The 19,627-nt window shown below is 31.4% G+C and overlaps 2 protein-coding genes across 5 annotated transcripts in view; one reads left to right on the top strand and one right to left on the bottom strand.

The window, feature by feature from the left end:
- The window catches only part of shv (DnaJ heat shock protein family member shriveled), a 37,267-nt gene extending 28,787 nt beyond the window's left edge, over positions 1–8,480 (bottom strand). The window contains exons 1-2 of the mRNA XM_035372694.2: positions 8,311–8,480; positions 2,036–2,192 (exon numbers count right to left, since the gene is read on the bottom strand). Of these exons, the coding sequence (XP_035228585.1) occupies positions 2,036–2,192; positions 8,311–8,390 (237 nt within the window). The 5' untranslated portion in view covers positions 8,391–8,480. The remainder of the gene's footprint in view (positions 1–2,035; positions 2,193–8,310) is intronic.
- A 564-nt stretch (positions 8,481–9,044) lies between these two features.
- Rcd5 (microspherule protein Rcd5) overlaps positions 9,045–19,627 on the top strand; it is a 66,655-nt gene continuing 56,072 nt past the window's right edge. For 2 of the 4 annotated variants that reach the window (XM_085812061.1, XM_085812059.1), the window contains exon 1: positions 9,045–9,279. The gene's annotated coding sequence lies outside the window, so the exon portion shown is untranslated. Of the gene's footprint in view, positions 9,286–19,627 lie in introns of all 4 variants that reach the window. The other 2 variants (XM_085812060.1, XM_085812062.1) reach the window with 2 other exon arrangements.

Genomic DNA, 19,627 nt, shown 5'->3' with positions numbered 1-19,627 from the left:
GTCGACATATTTTAATATGCACGTATATATACGTTCTTACAGATATCGCAATAAATATTCTAGGCCGTATATATATGGCCTTGCCGGTTAGAGGGTTAATTAGGTGATCGATTTTTTACCATATTCTTAGATTACATAAAACTTAATATTTAATCTTTTATAAAACAGTATTAACAGTATCATAAAAGTACAATAGCATCTTCACTTTATCCATGTACACTGCTATTTTCTCATAAATTACAAAAATTTGCTCGAAAATGCAGGAAAAAATTGTGAATCTCCACATGCTCTTTTTACAAAACTATAACACGTATAACACGTAGGGTTGCCGTAAATAGGGTTGCCAAATTTCGCAATTTATGCGAATTTTGACCTGGTTGCGATAATACGTAAGTACCAAAAAAACTTCAGAATTTCTCTAAAAGTCATTTTTGTGAAATAAAATTACGAGTTTTCAAATATATATAACATAAAGCATCATTAAAAATAAAATTAAATTGGAATCAAGATGAGGCAGTTCCCTATTAATATTAATAATTGAATCTGTGGAAAAAAGTTTACATTGTAACTAAACAAAATAAAAATTAGTAGAGTTCATCACTAGAATAAACTGAAAAAATAAAAAAGCAAATTGATTAAAAGTTTCATAAAAGTAAATTAATGCGTCTCGAATACATTGATTCAATCAAATTTTCAAAAATACATTAAAATCGAAAGACCAAATCTCAAATGTTTCCAGAATTTTAACCTTCTGAATTTAATTCAAAATTTAATCTTTGTCACAAAATTGCCAAAGATACATTGCTAATTAAAAACAAAAGACCAAATCTCAAATGTATTCAGAATTTTCCCTACATGAATTTAATCACTTCGAAGAAAGAGGAAATGAATAAAGAATACTACATTATGCAAAACTGACTACTCTAAAAAACAAAATTGCCAAAGATACATTAAAATGCAAAAAGGCTTTGAAAAGAAATTACAAATTAAAGAGCACGAATAAACTTTTAAATCAAATTGTCATTTAAACAAAATTCAAAGAATGGGTGGTCCCCAATTATGTGAATCTTATACATCCAATATACTGAAAAAATGATAAACTTTTCTAAAAAGAATTCTATAAATAAATTGTACTTAAATTTCTAAACCGAGCATTAAACAACTAAAAACTTCGTAGAAAACAAAAATATTGAACAAAGCATAAACTTACTGAATTTCTTAAAAAGACCACCATTTTCCAAACTGTGGACTAGTGCAAAAGAAAGTAGAATTCAAAGCTATTCTTGAAGATGTAGAAAAGTTGAACAACTTCTTGGTAAAAGTACGATATAATTATCTAAATGTCCAATAATAGGATTTTTATGCGTGTTCAATATGCCCTATCCCATTAAACTTTGTGCAAGGGAGGGTTCTGTGAAAAGTACAAATGACAAAGAAGGAGCGTGGCAATGCAACATGAGGGAGCAGAAGAAACTTTTATAAAAGATAATGGCTACTGTACAATCCTAGCCTTGTCTTGTCTTAATTCTAATTTAATTTTATTTTTAATTTTGGATGTTTTATATTTAATTTATCTCAATCCTGTAGCTATAGCACAGGATAGGTTAAATTTCTACTTTTGGCATATTACGTTTTCTTTATATATATAAAAATATATATAAATTATGTATTTGTGTGTGTGTGTGAGAGAGAGAGAGTGTGCAGTTAGAAGATAAAAATACATGTTCACGTATGATGATATATAAATAAAATAACATTTGCATATGGTTGCTTTTAGAACACCAATTCAGAACAATTGTTACATGTCTTCTTACAGTATTTACATACCATAGGAAGAAATAAATCTAAAGGCCAATTGATAAGTGTGTTAAACTATAAGCACAAGATTAATCCCAATTTTGCTAGTTCTTTTTTCATCTATTTTATATAAAATTCCAAATCATGCCTTTTTAAGAGAAATAAGATGTTAACAATAAAAAGATAACAGGGAAAAAAATTCAATATATTTCTTAAAGGTTTCAAAACAAATAATTACTTCATAGGCAGCACCTAGATCTTGAAATTTTTCTTGTGCATGGGGATTATCGGGATTCTTATCAGGATGTAATTCTTTTGCTAACTTCCTATAAGCTTTCTTTATTTGATTTAATGTAGCAGATCTTGGAACACCCAATATGGAGTAGAAATCTCGGCTATGAGTAATAAAATGCATTTAAATATCTGAAGCATTTTAGATTAGCATCAAATTAATACAGAATATGGAAGAAATAAATATTATAATAACTATATATATTCTAGGAAACAAAATGAAAAAAAATTCGGTACTTTTCCGTTTTGCCGGTGCAGGTGATAAGTCGCCAATAATGGTACAACTGATGTCAAACGGAATATCCTCGCTGGTAACCTTTTACGCCTCATTTCAAAACAAATCACAGCCATTTCTTATCAAATTGATGGTTTCTTTCACTATTAGCATACAATTACATAGAATTTTTACCAGAGAATTCAGTTTTGTGCCCTAAGGTCATTTGAGCTAATTAAGTCGACTAGGGTGCAATCACACTGCTCACCCGAAGGCAAAAATATAGAAAAGGCAAAGTCAAGGGTTAAATTCATCAAATCTAATAAGAATGCACTAGCGAAGTATAGCTGTGCGGTTTTACGTAATTTCTGAGTAAGCTATTCGTACGAATTGAAATAATTCTTGCATTTAAACTTGTATTCCAAATTAAGATTTAACTTGAAATTAATGTAGATAATTACTGAGAGAATTAGATTTTTGTAGCGTAGTTTACGTGAGATAAGATCACTTGGGGTCACGTGAATCAGGACGTTGTACCATGAAAGCATTGTAAATTCTTAAATTAATGACTTTTTACAAATTTATTGGCTTTTTATAAAATTTAAACGATATTAAAATGTTTATGCCCTCAAAATAAAAGATTCTTAGAACCAACATTTGTTAACATTTTATATGTGTATGCTATGTGTTGTCGCCAATAAAGTCTGCTTGGAGAGATTTGCGCCGGCGAAACGGAAAAGTGCCAAAAATTCTTACATATATCTGTTTCCATTATTTTATCAAATAAAATAGATGTTTATCATATCACCATATCTTGTTCATTCGCACTTAAGCAGCTGAGGAAGCTGGTTCTGTAGTTAAACCATTATAACTAGTCCTGCAAAGTTTACAAATCTTACGCTGATTCTTGTTGTTTGACTTCTCCAACATGTAAAACTCTTCACCTGAACATGTTTTCATAATTAAAACTACTTTTCTCTAAACACTGCGAAAAACCAACACCGAAAGATATTTTGACTTTTCTTCCTTTCTAATAAAAATTAAAATCTTACTCGGATTTTTCTTAATCAAAAATGCAAGTTTCAAAAAAACAAGTGGTATAAAGCAAATCTTTGTAAACTGGATATATATGTATGACTTTATTTTTCTATAATTGATATTAAATAATTTTACATTTTAAAATCTAATCAAAATTACACCTTAAGTAGCATTATATTAAGATGTCCATTATTACAACAAATTACATGAAAACTATCTGCTTAGAGCAAGATGCTTTTGTATAGGAATTCTGATTAAAAAACACCTTACAACTGAAAATGCATATTATAATGCATAAAAATTTTATACATTTTTTAGATAACCTTAGGTACTCTGATCACAACAGACTCAATATTAAAATTATAGCAAGCATAAAAATTGGAAAGAATCATTTCACATTATCAAAGAAAAAATATCCCATCTCCTATTAACCAAGATCAAATAAACACACTTAATAGTTAATATACATACTAGGCATTTTAAAATCTTCACAAAAATACAAAACAACTATGGGATACACTTGTTACAAACATACTTATTTGCTTTACTGAAAAATAGGTACTTAAGTATTAACAAAGTAGGATTTGCTATCTTTGGGCAGTAATTTGATACAATTAGTTTTTCTTTACTTCAAGTGCAAAATGTTTAGCAACCACTTTTAAAATGGCTCTGAAGTATTTTTTTACCCTGAACTACAAATTTCTTCCACCATATAAACTTCACTAAGTACGACTTCATTTGCAGAGTCTTGCACTATATTGTTTGTTCCACCACTCTGAAGAATACCATACCCACTTGAAATTTTCCATATGAACTCCAGAATGTAAGCCAACAAAAATGAATTTCTGATTCACTTTGAAAAGCTCGAAACAGCTTTTTGGAATTCTGTTTTATATGCTACCCATAAGTCAGAATAAATGGTTATACCTTTTTTGATATTTTCTTTTGACTGCATTTAAAAAAGTCATGGCTTTACAGTCAGACACTGTAATGAGAAAGGTTTCTTTATTTTCCTGGTAAATACTGCCTAAAATACACTGAGGCAGAAGAATGTAGGTAGGTAGCTTACCACTGAGGTTATAGCCAATGTATTTTTTTTTTTTTTTTTTTCTTTTCAAGAACAGGTTTTCAACAATCTTGATGATTAAACCTTCAGCACTTTTTTACTTTCATAACTCTCAAGGTCATCTTGTGGATTCGTATTTCTCTCAAATAATTGTTGCAGTCTATAACAGTAGTATGAGCAATGTTGAGTTCTTCCCTATCAAATTTTATTGATGTCATTTCCTTAGACCAACAGCAGATAAATTTCGCGGCAGTAACAAATGGCAATCTACTTGCTGCAAACCAGAGGCCAACGCACATTCTTACCGATTCCATGTCTTTCGAACATCACCATGCACTCTTCGATCGACTTGAATAAAACTTAATTTTGTGCAAACTGGAATGCTGATGGCTACTTGACAATATATTGTACGCTTATAGGAAACTAATAGTAGTAACCTCACTTTTTGGTAGATCCCACAAACCCACGATCGAACTACAAATGCTGGGGAAAAAAACTTGGTTCTTAAATTGCTGCTTATAGGTATTTCGTAAAACTGAGCAATGTCATATGATATTGGTAACTATTCACTCTGTTTAGCAAATTTTGGCTTTTTATCTGTCAATGCATTAGTACCCAAAAATTGAGTTTTGATTAAACAATATCCAAGAACACTACTAGTCTGACCTAACACTATGAGAAACGATTCAAGAACACCTTATTAGTCTGTGAGGTTTGTCTATTTATTTTTAACTAATAGTTCTTTTTAAGACAGCTCCTATTACTCTCTTTTCATGCCAGAATGTAAATGAGACAGCGAGCATTTATTCACAAGAGTTTCAGAAGTTAGTTTTAGAGCGTGGCTTGCCTCTTCCAGGCCATGTTGTACTGTGATTATTAGAGACTTGATTTAGTGACATCAAGTGCTTCTAGCCATTTGGCTTTATCTCAGTGATTTTCTACAAATAGGAGTCTTGTCTGGACATTAAATTACCCTGCAAGCCGTTGGGTTATTCTACCCCATTTTGAATTTTTTCAACATTTCATACTTCTGTTTAGCCAGAAGTGCTTGGCTTGTGTAAACCCAAGTTGGATAACTGTCCAGTTTGAATAAAAGTCCTTTTTCTGTCGTTTGTTTCACAAGGCTAGAAGATAATTCTTTAATAGTCCTTTTAAAGATGACAGTGTATGCTCTCAAAGAGACATAGCCTTTATTATAACTAATAAATCAATTAAGTTACTGATAAGTCAATTATTTATAACTGATAAATAATCAGTCATGCACTTTCTTGTCGACACAGGTGCAGATATTTTTGCTGTACCTCGCTGTGACTGTGCAATTCTCTCTCTCTCTTTTTTTTTTTTTTTCCTGAAGTTACAAAAATCATCGTATATGTGGATTCTTGTCTAATATTTTTGGTTAGAAACTTTTTCAGATTTTTGGCATAAATTCTCTGTTAAAAACGTGTTTTTTTGCCCACATTTTAAGTTTAAAGTTTAAAATGTAGACAAAAAATTTAGATAGTAATATGGCACCATGGAGTTTCTCGCCAAAAATTCTCAACAAGAAATTTGTAGACAACCAAGGCCATGTATAAGAATAGTTCCAAAATACTAGTTTAAATTTAACAGAGATGGTCCATAAGTACAAGTGATACTGCAACAAATCGATGACTTTATCTTATCACATTCTTCACACAAACAAATTGAATTGCCCATTGGGACTGCACCAAATAAATTTCCATTGTGGAGAAGGACAAACTTCAAGCTCTGCTATGAGTTATAGATGAAAAATCATGTAGTTGCATTATAGGCTGAAATTCCCAACTCTTCTATTAAACCATGCACTTTATGGCAATGCTACGAAGACGTACCTAGACAATGCTAAGAAGCTGTGGGTTTAGCACAAAATGCTACTTATCAGAGATGTCCAATACCTGAGAAACTCAACCTTAAGAAGAAGGATACCACCATTCAGCAGAAAGTTATATGCTTATTACTTTAGTAGTATAAAAGCATAAAACGTTACATTATAAATGAGCCATACAATCTAGACAAATTATAAAATTCTGCATTTAATGTAAATTTTTGGAGACACTAAGACTTATTCATCATTCAACAATGGATTAATCTCACTTTTTATTCAGCCACAAGTTTTTCAACATATGAATGTGATGGCCTTTAATAAAAATAAATTTTAGAGTACGTTTACCGGTATATTTAAAAGTATATTTTAGGGTACCCCTTGGCAAAACTCGGCGATTTTTGGCGGTACATGGATACCGATTTTGTGCAAGTCTTTGACTCGTTATTTTGGCTTGCGAAGCGACGATTTCACAAAGCCAAAATAACAAGACAAACAATTGCACAAACTCGGTATTCATGAACACAATGACTTATTTTTACTTAAAAAAAAATCCCCGAATTGCACAAAAATGACATTGTGCACTCCTTCGACTTTATTTATGTACACGTCGACCTATTTTCACTTTAAAAAAAATTCCCAAATTGCACAATAATGGCATTGCACACTCTTTTAACTTTATCCATGGACAGGTCGACCTATTTTCACTTTAAAAAAAAAATCCCCGAATTTCACAAAAATGGCATTGCACACTTTTTTAACTTTATCCATGTACACATCGACCTATTTTCACTTAAAAAAACAATCCCAGAATGGCACAAACTTGCATTGCGCACTCCCTTTACTTTGTCCATGTACACATCGATATATTTTCATTTAAAAAGTCAAAGGAGCACCAAATTCTACAATATAGGAAAACAAAAAATACATAAGTTCAATAAAATACATTTTAAAACAAACAATAAAATAACATAAACAAGGAAAAACATGTCATACAAGCACTACCAAAAGCAAATATTCACTTACCGTGATTTTCGAGTTCGCTTCGTACCCCCAGAGCCACGTAAAAATTAAAATATCAATCATACTCAAATGACTTTTTTCAAACCAGGGTACTCTTTCTGATCGAACGCTTCACATAGTGACCATCTGAACCTTTCTTCCTACAAACCCATTCAAATCGAAACGGTTTTTACGTTCGACTAGACGCATATCCTTCCTACATACAAAACACTTATAATGACTACTAAGTAAACCTTCATTTACACACCAGTCAATTAAAGCTCTTTTCCCCTTTCGCTCTATATCATACAGAAACTTCAAATTAATCTTACTACATTCGGCCATTCTACCGTCTAAAGAATCAAACCAACACACACCACAAAAACGCTTACAAAACATCCCACGATAGAAAATTTCCCACAATCATGCACCCGATTACGTCACAATAGGTTTTCCATAACATTCAACTACTCAGACTACCATAAATGAAACAACTTGGCAATAAATCAAACAGCAACTTCGCCATAATACAAGTGGTACCTGAAAGTCTACTCTACCCCATTTACCTATTCCTCTTTTAAGATACATTAGAAAGATACAATAAAGGCACATAAAGTTAAATAAAGAGGTTAGACATCTAAACGCATCTTTTAAAATACTAAAATCTTGATAAATAGATAAAAAGATGCAAATTTTCCTCCCCCCTCCCACCTAAAAAAACAAAAATAAAAATGGTGACAATTTATGATTTATAAGACGAATTTGTAACTGTTCAAAACTTAATATTCAGGTAGAAATGCAAAGTTGTGACAACATAGTAAAATTAACTAGCAAAATACGAACCTTCACTTTTAAAAGACATACATAATGTATAGCAATATATATAAAAAAAGAAAAATAACTGAAACAATGACCTAAGAAATACTTAAGAAGTAAAGAAAAATTTATATTAAATATTCAATTACTAGGCAGTGTATGAAAAAATTGGCAGAAGAGAATGCAATGCATCTAATACAAAATACGTGAACAGCATTAAAAGGTACAGTGTTTAAAACTTACCCACCCAGCACCGGCGTTATAAACAACAATAAATTTACAACAGTAAAAAATTTTAGGGAGAAAGCACTGTTCAACTCCATTCTCAGCTGGTCAACATGCCTTTACCGCGGTACATCAGGTTACGGGTTGCAACCAGAGTTGTTATAACACGTCAGGTTTCTTTAAACTTCTCAGACGTCAGAATAGAATAGAAAAATTTTGTTGTTTGTTTGTTGCTGCACGTTTGAAAGCAACTCATCTTCACACATAAATCATAACGTACCACAAATTAAAATAAATTTGAAATATATAGTTAAAAAATATTTATTTTAAAATTAACCACAAAGTTAAAAAGCCACTGCAGAATATCCAAATAAATACGTGAAACTTTGAATTTAAATCTTATATAAAATTTAACTTTAATTCAAATTTCAGTTTTGAAATTATAAAAAATATTATGTTGCGTGTCAAATAAAAATTTTTAATGTTTAATTTTTAGAAACGTTAGCACATTTAATTTTTGCAGTTCATTAAAAGAAGACGAAAAGAATGGTATACTGGCATGAATATTGACAGAGTGTATTCCCTTAAAAAACACAAATTGAATTTCCTAAAATTATGATACACATATATATATATATAGAGAGAGAGAGAGAGAGAGAGAAAGAAAACAGTTCTGAATAAAATTTTATGACAGTGACCAAAAAACAAAAATATTTTAGTATAACTGTAACTGCTAATAATACTGCAAGAGAGTAAAGCCAAAAATGGTAACCTTGCCACATAGTACCCAATAAGAAAGAAGGATTTCGTGGTTACTTTCCCGTATAACGCATGATTTGCGTTTTTGAGAATGAATTGTAATCAAAACAGTTCTATTTGTCGAGTAAAGGAGAATTAAGAGAAAAAGTGTTATTTAATACTTAGTTAAAGTCGAAGTGATCAGTGTGTTGCAAGTAGTTTTTATGGGAATAATAACAGCTTGTGAATGTAAGAGTAAGCATATTTATTGTATGAATTTATATGAATAGGTAAATTTATATTTGGAGAATATCTAAAAATTTTATTTGTAAAATGTGAGAAGGCCATTCCGGGTGTTACTGTCTGTATCTGCGAAACATTGGTAGTTTCTTCCTTTGTTTATAACCTGGCGACAAAGAGGTCCAGTAGCATCATGTTTTGTGTTTTTTCTATAATGTGTGATGTAAATACGATCGCTTTTCTTAAAATTTCCGCCACAAAACCATCTCATCCTTTAAACACTTAACAGTTGAGTGCTTTACATCGGTTAATTAAGGAATCGTGATGCCAAAAAATGGGCTAATACCCCCAAATGGCCTTGTTTCTATGCAAGTTTGGTACATTATGTTATAGCTAGGTACCTAAATTAAAATAAATAACAAATGTATATTTTCTGTTCTGAAATCTGCTGAAAAGAATAAAAATCGCATCACCTTTTTGATCTGTATTTGCAGATTTCAGATTTTTTTTTAAAGTTCTGTTGTATAGTTTTCTAAATTTTTCCATTATTCATAATCTAGTAATAATAGAAACTATTTATTTATTTTCATTTTTCTTCTAAACTATACATTTTATGATAGAAATGTATATTCAAGGAAAAGTGAACTAATCTGTGAGTTGTTCATTGTATTGTATATTATAGTTGTAAAAAACAGCTGTATTTGAAATATGGGTAAAAGTATATTTTAGGGTACCCCTTGGGTTTTTTGGCGGTACATGGATACCAAGTTTGTGCAATTCTTTGACTTATTATTTTGGCTCGCATAACTGCGATTTTTGCAGCAAAAATCGCCGCTACCCAAAGACAAAATTGCACAAACTTGGTATCCATGTACACATTTATGCATGTATTCATGTCTTATTTTCACTTTAAAAAAAAATATCCCTGAATTGCACAAAACTGGCATTGTGCACTCCCTTGTTTTTATCCATGTATACGCCAACCTATTTTCACATAAAAAAAAAAATCCAAGAATTGCACAAACTTGCATAGCACACTCCCTTCACTTTGTCCATGCACATATCGATATATTTTCACTTAAAAAGTCAAAGCACCCAGTTCTACAATACAGGCAAACAAAAAATACATAATCTCAATAAACTACATTTTAAACCAAACAATAAAATAACATAAAAAAGGAAAAACATGTTATACATTTAAGCACTACAAAAAGCAAATATCCATTTACCCTATTTAGAAGTTCCTTCATCTTTAGTCTGTGGCACACAAAATTCCTTAACAACATCCAAAAACTTCCTAAAATTATCTGAACTCAAATCCGTATATCGGCATCGCCACATCTGAACCTTTCTTCGTACAAACCCATCTAAAAGGGTTTTACGTTCGACTAGACACACATCCTTCCTACATACAGGACACTTATAATGGCTACATAAGTAAACCTTCATTTACACAACAGTCAATTAACGCTCTTTTCCCCTTTCATTCCAAATTGTACAGAAACTTCAAATTAATCTTACTACATTCAGCCATTCTACAGTCTAAACAATAAAACCAACAAACACTACAAAAGCACTTACAAAACTTCCCATGATTCAAAATTTCCCAGAATCATGCACCCAATTATGTCACAATAGGGTTTCCATAACATTAATCTACTCAGTCTACCATAAATTAAACAACTTCGCCATAATACAAGGGAGTACCTTAAAGTCTACTCTAACCTAAAAATTTCTAAACTTACGAATATCTGACGGTAGAATCCCCCCCTTAGATTTTTTTTTTGGTTGATCTTTGGATTATGGTAACTTGGCGAAAATTTGGCGACCAACGCTGCTACAGCAACCCTCTATTTTATTTTTTTTTCGCCGTCATTTTGTCTTCACGAAGTAAAGACATGTTTCTTTTCTTTTTATTTATTGAACACTTTTTCCAACAATCTACTAGCCGAATTACACTTATGCTAGAAATTTTATGTAACAAAACTGCTTAATCATGACAAATATTAACTGCAAAATTGGGAAAACGTGCACAATCACAAACTCCTTGCGCGTTTTTCAGAATAGCACATACACATAAACCATTTACATGTCGACTTATTTTTACTTAAAAAAACATCCCAGAATAGCACAAAAATGGCATTGCACACAACTCTTAACTTTATCCATCTACACTGCTATTTTCTCATAAATTACAAAAATTTGCATGAAAATGCAAAAAAGTTCTGTGAATCTTTAAACTCGGTAAAAAGCACATATATGAAATTACCTGATCGCGAAAAAGTATATACCCTTTCCAAAGATGAACATTTCACCTATAAAATAAATAAAATATTCAAAAACTTTTACCTCTAAATTATCTATTATATTATAAACGTCACCAACGAATTCATACCGCAAACATTACAAATGGTTACAAATACTTAGTATCAAGTATTTAAATTATTTCCATGCACGTTTACTTCAAGTGAAATGTATACCAAATTCCAACAAACATAAAATTCACAAAATAACTATCATTTAATTAAAATATCACTAAACCATGTACACGTCGACTTATTTTTACTTAAAAAACATCCCAGAATTGCACAAAAATGGCATTGCGCACACTCTTCACTATATCCATGTACACTGCGTTTTTCTCATAAATTAGAAAAATTTCACGAAAATGCATGAAAATTTTGTGAATCTTTAAATCCGGTAAAAAGAACATATATGAAATTACCTGATCGCGAAAAATTATATACCCTTTCCAAAGATGAACATTTCACCTATAAAATAAATAAAATATCCAAAAACTTTTACCTCTAAGTTATATATTATATTATAAATGTCACCAACGAATTCATACCACAAACATTACAAATGGTTACAAATACTTAGGTCAAATATTTAAATAATTTCCATGCACGTTTACTTCCACTGAAACGTATACCAAATTCCTACAAACATATAATTCACAAAATAACTATCATTTAATTAAAATATAATTAAATTCAAAAACACTACTTAAAATATAAAAATCTTTGCTAATAACAATTTTCCAATAATACCATATTATTTTATTTACTCCTTACATTTAGAACAATGCATAAAAATAATATCCTCAAATAATTAAAAATACTAACTTACCTAATCTTCTTCAGAATCTTGATTACGTGTCCGATAAACTTTTCTTATTTCCTCCGCTAAATAAAAAGCAAGCGTATGTGCGCCTGTTTCAGGATCTTTAAAATCGTACTTATAGTTTACAGCAAGGTACCAGGTAAAATAAATAATAAAACATCTTTACTTTTATCTTGCACAACCTTAAAAAAACACTTATTACTACCCCTTTCAATCTCACTAAATACCCATTTCGAATTCACTTTAGTTAGGGCCATGGGATCCAAAAATTAACGAACACTGTTTCACACAACACAGAATAAACCTAAATACAAAATTTCCAGATTTTTTCCCGATTTCCCCCCTTTTCCGATTAAAGAACTGTAATTCGTCCATTAATGTCACATGACATATCTCATGATCTCTCATTTCCCTCACACAAAATAATGCGTAATCGGAACTGAGTACTTCTCACATTATAACCAAAGTCCTAGGTAGTAACCTTTATCGCCTCCAAAATGTCGACAAACTACCAGTTACCATATTCCAAAAATCAGCCTTTTTTTTTTTTTTTTTCCAATTTAACCGTATTGCAAATATTTTGACAATTATTTTTATGTTTTGAATTTTTCACAAATCACCAGCTTTTGGTGATATTTGAATCCAGTCCCGATAATAGAACTAGCAAAGTTATCAGATTTATCTAATTACACATATTGGTGGTAAAAGTATAGTTTAGGGTACCCCTTGGTGATTTTTGGCGGTACATGGATACCGATTTTGTGCAATTTTTGCAAAAATCGCTGCTACACTAAGCCAAAATAAAATAACAAAACAAACAATTGCACAAACTCGGTATCCATGTACATATCGATTTATTTTCACTTAAAAAAAATCCCCGAATTGCACAAAAATGGCATTGCGTACTCGTTTGACTTTATCCGTGTACACATCGACCTATTTTCACTTAAAAAAAATCCCCGAATTGCACAAACTTGCACCCTTTACTTTGTCCATGTACACATCGATATATTTTCACTTAAAAAGTCAAAGGAGCAGCAAATTCTACAATATAGGCAAACAAAAATACATAATCTCAATAAAATACATTTTAAACCAAACAACAAAATAACATAAAAAAGGAAAAACATGTTATACATTTAAGCACTACCAAAAGTAAATATTCACTTACCATGACTTTCGAGTTCACTTCGTACACCCAGAGCCATGTAAAAGTCAAAATATCAGTCATACTCAAATGACTTTTTTCAAACCAGGTACTCTTTCTGATGAAACGCTTCACATAGTGACCATCTGAACCTTTCTTCCTACAAACCTATTCAAATCCATCTAAACGGTTTTTACGTTCGACTAGACTCATATCCTTCCTACATACAGGACACTTATAATGGCTACTGAGTAAACCTTCATTTACACACCAGTCAATTAAAGCTCTTGGCTGATCTTTAGAATATGGTAACTGGTAGTTTGGCAACATTTTGGAGGCAATAAAGGTTACTACCTGGGACTTTGGTAATAATGTGAGCAGTACTCAGTTCCGATTACGCATTATTTTGTGTGAGGGAAATGAGAGATCATGTGATATTAATCCACGAATTACAGTTCTTTAATCAGAAAAGGGGGGAAATCGGGAAATAATCTGGAAATTTTGTATTTGGCTTTATTCTGTGTTGTGTGAAACAGTGTTTGTTAATTTCTGGATTCCATGGCCCTAACTAAAGTGAACTCAAAATGGGTATTTAGTGGGATTGAAAGGGGTAGTAATAAGTGTTTCTTTAAGGTTGCGCGAGATAGAAGTAAAGATGTTTTATTAAGTTATTTATTTTACTTGGTACCTTGCTGTGAAGTATAAGTATGATTTTAAAGATCCTGAAACAGGCGCACGTACGCTTGCTTTTTATTTAGCGGAGGAAATAAGAAAAGTTTATCGGACACGTAATCAAGATTCTGAAGAAGATTAGGTAAGTTAGTATTTTTAATTATTTGAGGATATTATTTTTATGCATTGTTCTAAATGTAAGGTGGAAGTAAAGTAATTTGGTATTATTGGGAAAATCGTTATTAGCAATGATTTAGTTTAAAGTAATTAGGATTGTAAGCTAATTTTTATTAATTTAATGTATGTGCTTATTTATATTTTAAGTAGTGTTTTTAAATTTAATTATATTTTAATTAAATGATAGTTATTTTGTTAATTTTATGTTTATAGGAATTTGGTATACGTTTTAGTTGAAGTAAACGTGCATGGAAATAATTTAAATATTTGACACTAAGTATTTGTAATGTTTGTGGTATGAATTCGTTGGTGACGTTTATAATATAATAGATGATTTAGAGGTAAAAGTTTTTGGATATTTTATTTATTTTATACGTGGAAATGTTCATATTTGGAAAGGGTATATACTTTTTCGTTATTAGGTAATTTCATATGTGTTCTTTTTAACGGGTTTAAAGATTCAGAAAATTGTCATGAATTTTCGTGAAATTTTTCTAATTTATGAGAAAAAAGGAGTGTACATGGATATGGTGAAGAGTGTGCGCAATGCCATTTTTGTGCAATTCTGGGATTTTTTTTTTAAAGTAAAAATAAGTCGACGTGTACATGGTTTAGTGATATTTTAATTAAATGATAGTTATTTTGTGAATTTTATGTTTGTAGGAATTTGGTATATGTTTTAGTGGAAGTAAACGTGCATGGAAATAATTTAAATATTTGACACTAAGTATTTGTAATGCTTGCGGTATGAATTCGTTGGTGATGTTTAGAATATAATAGATGATTTAGAGGTAAAAGTTTTTGGATATTTTATTTATTTTATATGTGGAAATGTTCATATTTGGAAAGGGTATATACTTTTTCGCGATCAGGTAATTTCATATATGTTCTTTTTACCAGGTTTAAAGATTCAGAAAATTGTCATGTATTTTCGTGAAATTTTTCTAATTTATGAGAAAAAAAGTAGTGTATGTGGATATAGTGAAGAGTGTTCGCAATGCCATTTTTGTGTAATTCTGGGATGTTTTTTTAAGTAAAAATAAGTCGACGTGTACATGGTTTATGTGTATGTGTTATTTTGAAAAACGCGTAAGGAGTATGGTATTGTGCACTTTTTCCCAATTTTGCAGTGAATATTTGTCATGATTAAGCAGTTTTGTTAGATAAAATTTCTAGCATAAGTGTAATTCGGCTAGTAGATTGTTGGAAGAAGTGTTCAGTAGATAAAAAGAAAAGAAACATGTCTTTACTTTGTGAAGACAAAATGGCAGCGGGAAAAAAAAAATAGAGGGTTGCTGTAGGAGAGTTGGTCGCCAAATTTTCGCCAAAAAATCGCCAAGTTACCATAATGTAAAGATCAACCAAGCTCTTTTTCCCTTTCGCTCCAAATCTTACAGAAACTTTAAATTAATCTTACTACATTCGGCTATTCTACCATCTAAGGCAGGGGTAGGCAACGTGGCACCATGGCACCCCCGATTGATTTTTAATGCACCCTTGCTGGACTAATGTAAATGTATGATAGTCAGAGCGAATTACTTACTCTTGTCAAACGGGGATATACAGCAAGTACTGTCTGACCACGTATTCCAGATCTATGTAAACATCCATTTTAATGCGGAAGTGGGCACATCTATCAGTTATGTAGGGGTGAGTGCAGTAGCGCGGTAGGCACTAAATGTCCCCTGACCTTCGATTTCACCCACACCCCTTCAATTAAACTGACCCATCTTGGCCCTCAGCCAAACTGCTCTCGCTAGCGTGGTTAGACAGTAGTCAGTTGAGTTTAGGATTGTGCATAGATTAGTAGTTTGCTAACCTTGAGCGTATCTAATAACATGCACATATTTTTTGTTAGTGTGTGATCGTATTTCGAATAGACCACGCGTAGACTGTGCATTTAAAACTACCAAGTAATCCGAAATAATTCTTTTCTTTCAAAACCCTTCATGGATAAATGTAAAAGAAAAAGAACATATTATTTTAACAATGAATGGGAATATCTATATTATTTCGTTGATTACAAAGGGAAGTGTATTTGTTTGTTATGTAATAATAGTGTTGCGATTCCCAAGAAAAGTAATATTGAACGACATTTTAAGACCATTCATACCAATTTTGATAGTGACTATCCAATGAACTCTGAAATTAGAAGAAAAAAATTTATTTCTTTAAAATCTTCAATAACTAACAAGCAAAGTTTTTTTACTAAACCACTGCAACAACATAAAGCAGCAACGATCGCGTCATATAAAATATCGCATTTGCTAGCTAAGAATAAAAAACCATTTACAGATGGAGAATTAGTGAAAGAAGCCATGTTAGAAGCTGCTGATTCACTTTTTGAAGAATTTAAAAATAAAAAGGAAATAGTTTCAGCTATAAACACGTTGCAGTTATCAGCACGAACTGTTACTAGAAGAATTGAAGTAATTGCGGAGAATTTGGAGGCAGAATTAGCAAATGATATGGAAAATTGTATTTTCTTTTCGCTACAGATGGATGAATTGGCAGACGTGACAAATATATCACAATTAGCAATTTGCGTGAAGATGGTATTTTCTGATTTTACAACAAAAGAAGAATTTCTTAAAGTTCTGCCATTAAAGGGAAGCACCAGAGGAGAAGATATCTTTTCTACTTTTAAAAAGTATATAACAGATGTAAAATTACCTGTACAAAAGTTATCGTCAATTACAACAGACGGGGCACCAGTGATGACTGGTAAGAAAAAAGGATTTATTGCCTTATGTAGACAGGATTCCTTATTCCCGAAATTTATTTCTTATCATTGCCTCATACATCAGGAAATGTTATGCGCAAAAACAATCAGTTTTCAACACGTATTTACGGTATTAACAAAAATTATTAATTCCATAAGATCGGGAGCTATGCAACACAGATTGTTTAAATTACGTTTAGAAGATGAGGACGTTCAGTTCACAGATCTTCTTTTACATACTGAAGTGAGGTGGCTGAGCAGAGGTAAAATACTTGAGCAGTTTATCATGCTTTTGCCACAAATAAAGGAATTTATTGCATCAAGAGGCGAATTTTACAAGCAATTAGAAAATAAGGATTGGCTAATCGACCTTGGATTTCTGACAGATATAATGGCAAAGTTGAATGAATTAAGCTTAAAAATACAAGGGAAAAATCAGCATATTGCTGACATGATTAGTGCAGTAAATGCATTCAAATGCAAGTTAGTGTTGTTGAAATCCCATCTATTGAAAAAATCATTATCACATTTCCAAAATATAAAATGTACTGTTGAGAGTTTAAATTTGAATAATGAAAATTTTACTGCTACATCATATTTAGAAATTATAGATAAGCTAATCGAAGAGTTTTCTTCTAGATTTGAGCCCACCAACGGCCGAGCGGTAAAGACGCTGAACACTGGTAGTTCGGTCCAAGGTTTGAATCCCGCGAACGGGCTGGCTGCATGGGCATTTTCGTGGTTTTCCCCACGTTCCTTATAGCATTTTCTTTGATCTGGTAAAAGTTAATCAGTCCAAAACTTCATAAAGCCAAAAAAAAAAAAAAAAAAAAAAAAAAGTAGCAGTTAGCAAAGGGATTTTACCTATAAAGCAATATGTAGAGCAAAGTAAAAAAGAATCTGTGGTGGTCTGTTAAGAAAAATAGTAATGAAATGTAAAAAATGCTGGTGTTACAATTTTAAAAGCATTGGGAAGAACTTAAGATAGAACTTATGATATAACAGATATGAAGTGAAATATTGTTGTGTCTGAAAGTAACTACAAAGTCAGATAAAGGTTTAAATAAACCTTTGTTTTATTAGCTCAGTAACCCTACTGGCATATCAAATGCAAATGTCGTCAGCATTAACTCAAAGCCAAATAACTGCAAAATTACCAGAACTATCAAGAACTAAAGTAGCATGCTTACACAGGCCAAAAACATTATCTCTCTTAGACTCCCAAAACCTCAATTTAAATAATGGCTAACTTATTTGCATTATTCTGGTGAGGAAACAAGAAGAGTTATAGTAAAGGCTAAAATTATATATAACTGATTAATTTAAATAATAACCTTATGAAAATCTAGCACTTTTTCAGTTTGACGGATATATTCCAAATCGCATTCATAAAATATGTTGTAAATTCCCCAAGAGTTAAAATCAAAGAGATGGGAGCTGTAAGTATAGTTGGCACTAAGCATTTTGTCACCTGGTGTAATCTCTGCAGATCCTAAGTTCTGTTTGTCACTGCCCTCTAAAAATTTGTTGCCCCTAGACAATACCTTCCTAATTCTGCTATTCCTAAATTTTGCAGTTCACTGTGACCACGTTGGTTACAGTGTCTGTGGTGCCGGCCCTGGCTCTAATATTCAAATAGCGGATTTTACTGATAAGGAAGGAAAGGACCTGAATGTTGAACTTGTACAGAATCTGGGTAATTTTATAACTGATAGGAAGATGAACCACCCTGTATATTATTAAATTTTAATTGAAGCTATGTTATATGTATACCATGCGTAAGATTTTTGCTTTATGGAAAAAATAAAGAATCGAAGCAAATATACTTCGGATAATGGACCAAAACTGAAAAAATTTCCCTTTCCTCCAAAAATAAAATATTGAAACTTTGACCATGAATTTATTGGATTATCGAAATATTCAATTTGACGTATCTTCTAAGTCCTAGTTCCGACAACAGTTCCGTGAAAAATTCCGAATTACTGAAACAGAAGTAAAAGGTTTAGTATATATTCACTGTATGTTAATAAAGTAATCAGAGTATAATAAAAATACATTATAGAATTTATGCTGATCCAACTTTTTGTCTGAATGCACAACATGTAATGGAAGAGAAGGCTTGTAGAGATCTGTTTTTGACATGCCTCTAAAAGTAGATGTCATACTCCTTTTGTCTCTTTAATGTCAAAAAACTTTCCTTTGAGAGGCAACTTTAGTTTTTGGGAAAGAAAAAAAATCACAAGAAGACAAATTTGAAGAACAAGCAGGACGATTGAGTACACATACTTATTTTCGGAATACAAGCGGTTCTCCGATTGGTTACTGAATAATGAAAAGATACATTGTCATGCAATACAAAACATTTGGAATACATTTTCTGACTGAATAACATGAGATTAAAAGTCATCTGCTTAATTCACAGCCATTTACAAGTCAACTACTTGTCCAATTGCAGAATCGTTTTGATTTTGAGCTTGTAAGACAAACCTAATATCATTGGATTTAAACACTGT

This window comes from Stegodyphus dumicola, chromosome 2 (assembly GCF_044657685.1).
Source record: "Stegodyphus dumicola isolate Sdum_Otavi_A_Nest chromosome 2, ASM4465768v1".
Lineage (NCBI taxonomy): Eukaryota > Metazoa > Arthropoda > Arachnida > Araneae > Eresidae > Stegodyphus > Stegodyphus dumicola.
Note: the sequence above shows the minus strand (reverse complement) of the source record. Positions and strands in the feature narration are given on the sequence as shown.